The sequence below is a fragment of the Populus trichocarpa genome, chromosome 4 (genome assembly GCF_000002775.5).
Source record: "Populus trichocarpa isolate Nisqually-1 chromosome 4, P.trichocarpa_v4.1, whole genome shotgun sequence".
Taxonomy (NCBI): domain Eukaryota; kingdom Viridiplantae; phylum Streptophyta; class Magnoliopsida; order Malpighiales; family Salicaceae; genus Populus; species Populus trichocarpa.
In genome coordinates this window covers 21,633,002-21,643,350 of record NC_037288.2, presented here as the reverse complement: position 1 = coordinate 21,643,350, position 10,349 = coordinate 21,633,002, and the positions used below count along the sequence as shown (strand labels likewise).

The window sequence follows — 10,349 nt, the reverse complement described above, 5'->3', positions numbered from 1 at the left end:
TTATTCTTATATTTTCAATATATTTGTGTTAAAATTATTGATTCATGATTTGTTTTTTTTTAAAATTAAAATTTATTTTTAAAATTTTAATAAACTGTTAGCCTTTTAATGAAACATATATGTTCCGTGAAAGAAAAAAAAAAGCATGAGGAAGGAGGTTTTTATTAAAAAGATATATTTCTCTCTTATTTAAAATCACTAATAAGTTTTAGGATATTTATTTTAATTATTTTTAGTTTTTATTATATAAATAAAAAATTGCTAAAAAATATGCATTAATAAGAAAAAGAAAACTTGGAATTAAAAAAAATACAGAATTTAAATTATAAATCGTAACTTAATAAATACTTGTTTTCTTTTTATTTTCAAAAAACTTTATAAAATCTATCAAAACTCGAAAGAAAATTACGATAAATAATTGAATGATATATATAAGGAGGCTTTTAAAAAAAAAAAAACACTAATTATCCAAAGTATGAATGGATTAGAGAAGATCCGTTAGTAAAACTTAACGAAGATAATGACGATGGATAGGATATATGAATTGGATAGGTGGAGGATGTAGAAGAAGGTAATATCAAATTGGATATCAATGGGAAGTGCATTGCCTCCACGACTGCTCATCTCTGCTTCCCTCTCCCTCTCCCTCTCCAGAAGAAACCGATTGTTCTCCTCCTCTTCAAATTATCGCTATTACCAGTACAAAAAGATTGGGATCCCCACTGCCCTCCCAGCCCCGTTAACCCCAGCTGAGAGAAGAAGAGATTACACTAGTACTGTTAATGCTACTGTTACTGCAACTGCAAGCAATGAAGACGATGAAAATCAAAAGCCAAAACTGATCAGAAAGATAAATGATGGTGGTGGTGGTGGTGGTGGTGGTAATTCCGGTATAATAATAACATCTTGCTTGGTGGGTCTTTTGACTGGGATAGCTGTAGTGCTGTTCAACAACGCAGTGCATGAAATACGGGACTTTTTCTGGGATGGAATTCCTTATAGGGGTGCTACCTGGTTGAGAGAGGAGCCTCTCGACTCTAACTGGTTAAGAGTTGTCTCCGTCCCTGCTTGTGGCGGCTTGATCGTTAGCATCTTGAACCACCTTCAAACAACCATTATTACCAGTAGTAGTAGTACTACTAATAAAAACGATAAAAAAGGATGGCTACAACTACCAGTGGCTGCTGTCGCCGCCGCTCCTAGTTTCTTGAAAACGTTGGCTGCTTGTTTCACTCTTGGTACTGGTAATTCCCTTGGCCCCGAAGGTCCTAGTGTCGAGATTGGTGCTTCCGTAGCCAAAGGAATTGCTTCTCTCGCTGTCTTTAATAATCACAATTCTAATCAAACAAAACTTTCCCTCCTAGCTGCTGGCTCTGCTGCTGGAATCTCGTCTGGTTTGTTTCTCTCTCCATCTCTCGCTTTGTTTTACAAAAAAGAAGTCAATTATTATCTATTTCCTAAAGAATTTAAAAAAGAAAAACAGGATTCAATGCGGCTGTTGCTGGTTGTTTTTTTGCTGTGGAGTCGGTGTTGTGGCCATCTCCAAGTGATTCAAAAACATCACTCACAAACACCACTTCTATGGTTATACTTAGCGCTGTCGTAGCTTCTGTTGTATCAGAAATTGGTCTTGGTTCTGAACCAGCTTTTAAGGTCCCCGACTATGACTTCCGCTCCCCGAGTGGTAAGTAAAAAGATTCAATTACTAGTAGCACATGCTGTCAACGTAATTTCTTCTACGTTGATTGGTTGGTTTTGCTTGTATTTTAATTAATCATTCAAGCTTTTATCATTTACTATTAAAGCCTAAAAAAGCTAGCTATTATTCATCTCATTTTCAGAACTTCCACTGTATCTTTTGCTGGGTATCCTCTGCGGCTTGGTTTCATTGACCTTATCTAGATGCACATCCTTCATGCTCTCAACTGTCAATCATCTTCACCGCACTGTTGGTATTCCAAGTGCTGCGTTTCCTGTACTAGGTAGTTTGGCTACTGGCACCATAGCTTTGGCATATCCTGAAATCCTATACTGGGGTTTTGAGAATGTTGACATTTTGTTGGAATCTCGGCCATTTGTCCAGGGCCTCTCAGCTGACCTATTGCTTCAGCTTGTAGGAGTCAAGATAGTTGCAACCTCCTTATGCCGGGCCTCTGGATTAGTAGGAGGCTACTATGCCCCATCCCTCTTTATCGGTGCTGCAACTGGAATGGCATATGGGAAGTTCATTAATATTGCAGTTGCTCAATCTAGTCCCACACTTCAACTATCCTTCTTGGAAGTGGCATCACCACAAGCTTATGGGCTGGTACTATTATAATGCATGATTATACAGCATCATAATTTCTTATATTCAAGTTCTTATCTACTGGTTTTTATGGTCCTTGCACAATGATAACTCACTATGGTATGCATCACAAAACTCAATAATCCACCGTCAGCATATATATTGCCACTGCTTAGGACAAAGAAGTGTAGATTGATGTGGCTTTATTAGTTCACTTTCTGAAAAGGAGAATGCAAAGCTTTCATGTTTCCTGACAATTGTTATATTATTAAATGGTAGGGAGTAGATCACCACAGAAATTCCTTGCTCCCTTTGTTGGCTTTCGATGAACAATAACTAGTCTCAACAGGAGCAGACCCACCCTGAAGTTAATCTCTACTGAAATCAAGTACACCATAACCTTGCTGCTATGTTCTTTGTGTAATTATAGTTAAGTAAATATATAAAAAGATTCATCTCTGGAAGATAACAAGATTCAAGATGGAACAGAAGAAAAAAATTGCAGTGAGTGCTGGGAAGTTCTCACTTTATTCAAATAAAAATATATGTAATCAGGATAAAACATTCTTATCTATTGGCTGTAAACTAATGGAAGCTAAAACAAAGCTACTCCTTTTGAACTAAATGCTTGAGTATTAATTGATTGATGACGGTTCTGTTAAGTTACATGATGCCTTCAACATAAATGAAAGCTATCATGATTGAATCTCTCACAAGGCATCTTAATTTCTCATCTAAGGCTACTGATATAGTTGGCAACTAAGTTACAAAGGCACCTTTGGACAGAGATGCCTACCACAAGGTAGCTTGGAATCATCATGCATTGTTGAAATGATTTTTTGTTGAGCACATTTAGCCATCCATACATGTAAACCTTTTTTGATTGAATACTCTAAATCATCAAAAAGCATAATGCCATTGATCATTGGGAGATGCCCGTTTCAGGTTGGAATGGCTGCGACACTTGCAGGGGTGTGTCAGGTACCTCTTACTGCAGTTTTGCTGCTCTTTGAATTGACACAAGACTATCGAATAGTTCTACCACTACTCGGAGCTGTAGGGTTGTCCTCATGGGTCACATCTGGACAGAAAAGAAGAAGGGATGGCAAAGGTACCACAAAACTCAATGAGGGAAACAGGCGCCCAACTCAAGAACCTGAAATGTCTTCCTCCGAGACAAGTGGACTGTCCTCTGATTATGTACTTACCGAAAAGGCACCTTATGAAAATAACCCTTGTGAAATTGAAAGTTCTCTCTGCATAGATGATTCTAGTATTGAAACTGAAGTTTTCGAGAAGAACGTTTTAGTTTCAGAAGCCATGAGAACAAGATATGTAACTGTTCTCATGAGCACTTTACTCACTGAAGCAGTGAGTCTTATGCTTGCAGAAAAGCAGTCTTGTGCAATGGTTGTTGATGACAATAATATTTTAATTGGTTTGCTGACTCTTGCCGACATTGATGATTTTAGCAAAATTATAAAGTCTGAAAACAGGATAACCAAGGTATGGGACCCTTCCTTGAACAAATTTTCATCACCCCATAACTTTCAGTTGTTTGTTCTGCTGTGTTGAAAAGGTTTAGATGTCATAAATGTGAAAAAAGGCCAAAAAAATAAAAAAAATCACTTGGTTAAGGATTCTAAAATCAAATTAAGACAGAAGACAAAATGTAAATGGTTCCGTTATGTTCTTCAAGTAGGCATGCTTTGGTAGAAATCTTTTTTAACAAGCACTGCTTAATTATGCTGCAAATGGAAATTTTAAATTTATCTGTACATTGATATTGGGTATTACTGAAATATCGGTATTCTGCCTGCATACTACAGGAACAGATAGATTCAATTTAAAGGTGTTGATGACTTGGTCTTTACTTTAGAGTTCCTAAAGCACCTGCCATGTTAATAGCTTGTTGCAATTACCACATCCGTCTACTAATCTTGATTGATTGGCTGTTTCTGTATCAGGAGCTTTTAGTAACTGAATTGTGTTCCTTAGATGGAAAAAGATGTCAAGTACCCTGGATCGCAAAGCCTAGTATGGATCTTCTCTCAGTGCAGATCATCATGGATAGGCATGGTGTGAATCAGGTTCCCGTTGTTTCAGAACATATTGAAGATCACAAGAGGCAACCAGTAGGTCTTTTGGACAGAGAATGTATCAGCGTGACTTTCAGGTTTCTACACAACATTTAGCGAAGACAGCACTTCCACTAGCTAGTAACTATACTAAACATCACTTGCTATATGCAACTAACTGGCTGGTCGCGTTAACGCTCATTTATGGTCATGTCATGCTTTTCTTCGTTCTCATTACTTCTAATTGACTCTATCAATGCCATTGCAGTTTCAACAATATTAATCATGTTTTGTGCTGTAATATTGGGAAATCAAAACAAGGATAAAATCTGGTTTAAAAAAGTAGAACACCTGCTTCTCTTTCCTCGTGTATGAGAAGAAAAAGAGAAAGAAATTAAATGTCAATTAAGTTGTTAGTGTATTACCACTGTCCTTCCTACCATGTTGTCTGACCGATTTATTTTATGTTTTTGGTGGATGTTTACAGAGCCCTAGCGACCAGAGAATCCCTCAGATAGCATCCCATGTTAGAAAGACCGGGCCTCTATACAAGGATGAGGAGTCAGTCTGCCTTGATATGATATTTGGCTGATGCTAATAGTTTCCTAGTTTTTAATACCAGTTTGAGGCTAGCAGAGGCTGTGTTATCGTTTTAGTGACAGTGGAGCTGGACAGCATCATAGAGAGAGGAAGGACCATCCCCTGCAATCCATATGCCATTAATTGAGTTGAGAGTAACAGCAGGAATAGGATGAAAACTTAACCTCTGCAAGGATACAGTAAGGGTCCTGAAATGACGGTGCCTGCTGTTGGATTGTCGGTTTCTCAAACAATGGTGGCCTGTGCTACTGGTTGGCCTTGGGGGTGCTTCAACTTGGTGCTTCTTCTTTCGGTGGCTTTTTATCTTTTGTTTTCTCGTGGTCCATGTCTATCTTTGTCATTGAAATTTGCGTTGATAATCTATCTAAGTATACATACTTGATGTGAGTGCTAACCCGATCACTGCAACAGCAAGTACAAAGTTGCTCTGCTCTGCTCTGGCTATACCACTCAAATCAGCTTGGTTTCCTGCATTTGTCTCAAATTATTTGGTGCAATGGCAGGCAGCATACGCCCGTCAACTATTACATTTGTGTCATATTTTACATTGTAGACTTTGGAGCCAAAGTCTCTTAGGCTATTTTTTTGAAATTTTTTGGAACTGACTTTTAAACTGTGTTTTATAAAAATTTAAATTTTTTCAAATTTATTTTTAATATTTTCAAATCATTTTAATATATTAATATAAAAAATAATTTTTTAAAAATAAAAAAAATATTTTAATATATTTTTAAATAAAAAATACTTTAAAAAACAACTATTAGTATACTTTTAAATATATTCTTCCATTAAAAACCGTTAAAATTTGAATTATAGCTTCCAGTGCACATGTCAGAAAATCAAAAGAATAAGATCTTGTTTGTTTTTATTAAAAAAGTTAAATTTTTTTTTACTTTAAATTAATATCTTTTTAATTTTTTTATTATTTTAATACATTAATATTAAAAATAATTTTTAAAAAATAAAAAAATATTATTTTAATATATTTTTAAATAAAAAATATTTTAAAAAACATAATATGTCAAAACAATAACCGTCTACCTATTCTTATACATAACCATAACCGTCTACCTATTCTTATACATGCTGGGAAATCCAAGTACGGGTGGCTTCACAGTGGCAGGGGTCACCAATGAACCTGGTGTGAATTTCACTTTCAAAGACTTCAATCTTTTGTAGGGGTGTTGTGTCCAAATATACTCTTCATACACGCTGGGAAATCCAACAATATGCTGCTTCTAGGTAAAACAATCACAATTTTCATCACTAATTATTTAAGAAAAAAAATAATTGAATTCCATTAAATATTTTTTTTCTCTATTTTGAATTTCAAATCGAAGTTTCCATAACATCCAGTACACATTGCATTAACTAAATAACCCGTATTCAGAGATGAAACCATTCAGGTTTTCAAGGCTTTTACAAGTTTGTATTCGTATATGCAGAGCTCGAGAAACCATACACAAACTTAGAACAGTTTGTGGAATGGTACTTTTTACTCATGACTTGGAGAACATCTGATCAGAAGATGCCTTGTTCACATTCTCCTGCTCAACTCTCACACCTGCCTCATCAATTTGCTTAGGACCAGCATCCAGAGCCTGCATGTGTTTATGCCAATCAGTAAAACTTGTGAGTAATAGAAGCAAGTCCCCTTGAGAATTTTGTGTGCTGAGTAATCTATAAACAGTAACGCATTGTGTGTTTCATATTCGATTTTTCTTGCAGGAGTGCGCATTAAGCTCACCTTTCCACTTGCATTCTCGGCTATTGTTGTATCAAAGCCTCTAGCATGCCCAGAACTTCCTTTCTGGCCCTCCTGTGAAAAGGAATGTGAAAAATATTCAAAACTGGAATATGTACCGATGAATATTTTGTAATCTTGCTTTTGGGAAAAAACACAAGGAGATCTTGTGTTGAGGGAAGATAATAATAATTCAACCCCCCCCCCCAAAAAAAAAAAATTGTTTTAATAGTTACAGCAGCATTAGCATTATCATTGGTTGAAGAAAGCAGATGATGCAACTTCTTCCTGCCAAATTCACCTGGGATAAATTCTCAAAAGTTAACTATCAAAATTCTTTCTCCCCTTTCAGAACCAGAAAAAAAGGATATCTTGTTAAGGTTATGGGTTAAGACAGTTGATGAGTATCAGGAAAAGTCCATTCATAGGCCAACATCATGAATTTAAAATTCTGAAAAGATAAAGAGGTAATTGTAATTCCTCATACCGACTCTTTTGGCTCAGCTTCAACTATTTCTCTCTTGACTCTGCCTGGTAATGGCTTGCTGTATATAGAGGTAAATTAGTAAACAGAAGACATAAAATAATCTATAAAAACTTATTCTCCCTTTTTTTGGTAGAACAAAAAATACCGTTCTTCATCAACATCCATGTCGGAATCTGGATCCCATCTCTCATCTGCTTCATTCTGTTCTTCTTCTGCCTGATCATTCTCAATAAATCATGACATATTGTTTAGTATCAATTAGCAGACATGATTCTATTCATGAACTATAAAACAAGTTAATCCTAGACTATTAAAAAGAGTTTAAATGTGAAGCCCAAGTAGATAAACTGTAAAATCTTAGTTGTGAATTGTGAGAACAATTAGAATCAATGCCACCTATTTTGTCTTTATAAAAATAAGCAAAGGATACCTCCGGAAGCTCAGTATCAGGTACTCTTTCCTGAAATTGGACACTGGGTGCATGCTGAAGCTTTGAAAGATTATCAAGGAGCTTGCACCGTATTTCCTCAAGTACCTGGTGGGAATTCTTATTTTCCATGTTGCTAGGGGCAACATGAAGAGTATAATCTGGACCGAAGTACTCATAATACTCATGCTGAGGCATCTTATCATCAACTTCTATTCCAAGTGCAACTCCAGTCTGCCATGTATTAGACGCATCAAAAACTTAGTAGGTTAAAAGAAGATATTAAAAGAATTACTTCAAATCAAATTCATAAATAATTGAGAAAGATACGTTTCAAATGCAAAACAACAAAGGATCATTTACCAAGAAAATCATACCTCATAGCACCAGCAGCGAGCGACATTTCGAATGGTGTAGCCACCACCACCCAATAGCAATAATGGCACATTAAAAGATCTCATAAATTTAACACACTCTGCATGGCCCTTGATTGAAAGATTGAAGCATCCTAATCTATCCCCGGATAATGAGTCGGCACCACATTGGAGAATCACAGCGCCTGGCTTAAAAACTTCCATTACTTTTCCAATTAGTGGTTTAAACAAGAAATGATAGCTCTCATCATCAATCCCATCATCCAACGGAACATTAAGAGAGTAGTATTTTCCTTTTGAATATCCAATATCACGTACATCCCCAGTGCCGGGAAAATAATCTCCAAATTTATGGAATGAAACAGTCATGACTCTATCAGTGGTGTAAAATGCTTCCTCCACACCGTCACCGTGATGAATGTCGATATCCACATACAGAACACGCTGCAAAGACATGGAAAGGAAAAAAAAATCTGATTATAAGATTAGACCTGAAAACCTAAGTGAAAAAATAATGATACAATAAGTGCCGTTCAATTTTGGAGTAGCGATTAGAAGAGATTGAATTAAACCAAGGCTTTCCTAAAAAAAAAACCGGGCATTTTTAAAGGTGATATTGAGCAACTATGTTAGCGTCTATAGCTGAGAGAGGGATGGTAAAAAACCTCATGCACTTTAAGAAGCTCCAGGATTGCAAGCACGATGTCATTGACATAACAAAAACCAGAAGCCTCACACTTCTTAGCATGATGGAGGCCACCAGCCCAATTGACAGCAATGTCACAGAGGTTGTGATTTAACTTGACGGCACCACCAACAGATCCACCAGCATAAGTCTGGCAGAAGGAGTAGAGGCCATCAAAAACAGGGCAATCTTCACCGACATTAAAGCGCTTGAGCTGCCTGAGCTGGTCCTGCTGGGTCTCAGGGGTAATGCTGCGGAGGAAAGAGACATAATCATCGGCATGGAAGCGGCAAAGATCCCGGTCGCGAGCAGGAAAGGGCTTGAGGACCTGCATGTGCTGAAGCAAACCATAGTGGGCAAGCAGAGCATGGGTCATTCGAATGCGGTGGGGCTTCATGGGGTGACCTTGGCCATAATAGTAATTGCCGACTTCTGGATCGTAGAAATAGCAAACCTTTCTCTTAACCCCGTCAGGAGCAGCGGACGAGAGAGAGTTGCCACCAGTGTCCATTGTTAGTTATTAATTATTATGGATACACGGATCTCTCTACTTGCAGCTGCACAACCCTAAACTGAAATTAGATTTGTCGATTAATTATTTAATTTTCTATCAATTTATTACATAAGAGGTGTTTGAAATTGAAAGCCGAAGCAAAAACCTAAACCCTAAAAGAAAAAAAATGGAAGAAAGGAATAACGATGCTCATGGCCAGGTATTACTAGCAACCAGTACAAGCATAGTGGTGAAACCAACAAACTACCTGACGGAGTAAATCGAAGAAGAGAAACTAAAGCAAATCAAATAATAATAGAAATATTCAAAAACGACAGAAAAAAAAAAAACTAAATGAGCAGTCGCAGAGATTAATCAACAAACAAAACCGAAGAACAAATGATGATGAAGAAGAAGAAGAATTAAAATATACTTAATGTGACACTGCACTGCACTGCTTTCTTGAAGACTAGTTTGGAATCGAGGACGGCTGTGGCGAGACGGGCATGACGGCTTCACCGGGCATAAATGGGCCTGACCACTTCATTCTGCAATCAATATTGGGCCGTATAGAGCCCATTGTATATTGAAATATTTGAATCAGATGACTTGATGGAACGCAGTGAACAGTATTTTTTAAAATTTTAAATTTTTTTATTTAAAATAAATTTTTTATGTTTTTAGATGGTTTTAATATTCTAATTTTAAAAATAAATTATTTTTATTATACTGGATGTTTTTACTTCCTATTTAATAATTATAGTTTGATTTTATAAAATTAATATTCAATAAACTATAAAATAGTATTTAAAATTATAAACATACAAGGTAATATGAAAAAAAAATACTAAAAAAATAAAAATGCAATACAAGAGAAAGGTAACAGTCCTTGTAGATTGCCATAGTCACTCGTAATGTTTTGTTTTTTTGTTCACTTAATTTTTTTTATTTACAATTTAATTCTTTTATATTAAGTTTATTTAAGACTAAGTTTGATGTTTTATTTTAATTGATTTTATATATAGCTCTCATGATATTAATAACAAATTTTGACATGAGTTAATATTCAATTTGATAAAATAAAATTTAATTTTATTGTTCTAAACCAATTAAAACATTAAAAATTCAATTTCAAACTAAAATAAATCTTCAATTTTTTTTCCTAGTATATAAC

General features: G+C 35.8%; 2 protein-coding genes across 7 annotated transcripts; one reads left to right on the top strand and one right to left on the bottom strand.

Moving 5' to 3' along the window:
- The first annotated feature begins 487 nt into the window (after window positions 1-487).
- Window positions 488-5,434, top strand: LOC18098186 (chloride channel protein CLC-e). Of its 3 annotated transcripts, XM_052452027.1 has the most exons (7): window positions 491-1,394; window positions 1,484-1,684; window positions 1,842-1,982; window positions 2,118-2,308; window positions 3,233-3,793; window positions 4,255-4,463; window positions 4,853-5,434. In XM_052452027.1, exons 1-7 carry the CDS (start codon window positions 593-595, stop codon window positions 4,881-4,883), a joined length of 2,136 nt encoding a protein of 711 aa, XP_052307987.1. In that variant the 5' UTR covers window positions 491-592; the 3' UTR covers window positions 4,884-5,434. The 3 variants fall into 3 exon arrangements, with proteins under 3 accessions (XP_052307986.1, XP_052307987.1, XP_052307985.1); XM_052452026.1 differs by having other exon boundaries at window positions 488-1,394; window positions 1,842-2,308; window positions 4,255-4,506; XM_052452025.1 differs by having other exon boundaries at window positions 1,842-2,308.
- Window positions 5,435-6,260: 826 nt separating this feature from the next.
- On the bottom strand, window positions 6,261-9,729 carry LOC18098185 (histone deacetylase 19). 4 transcript variants are annotated; one of them, XM_024599816.2, is made up of 8 exons: window positions 9,609-9,729; window positions 8,663-9,239; window positions 8,001-8,441; window positions 7,627-7,857; window positions 7,342-7,412; window positions 7,197-7,254; window positions 6,713-6,784; window positions 6,261-6,566 (listed from the first exon to the last, which is right to left on the bottom strand). In XM_024599816.2, the coding sequence occupies exons 2-8, from the start codon at window positions 9,191-9,193 to the stop codon at window positions 6,465-6,467; spliced, it is 1,506 nt and encodes a 501-aa protein (XP_024455584.1). In that variant the 5' UTR covers window positions 9,194-9,239; window positions 9,609-9,729; the 3' UTR covers window positions 6,261-6,464. The 4 variants fall into 4 exon arrangements, with proteins under 4 accessions (XP_024455584.1, XP_024455583.1, XP_052307988.1 ...); XM_024599815.2 differs by having other exon boundaries at window positions 8,663-9,249; window positions 9,609-9,708; XM_052452028.1 differs by having other exon boundaries at window positions 8,663-9,254; window positions 9,609-9,669.
- Between the last annotated feature and the right edge of the window lie 620 nt (window positions 9,730-10,349).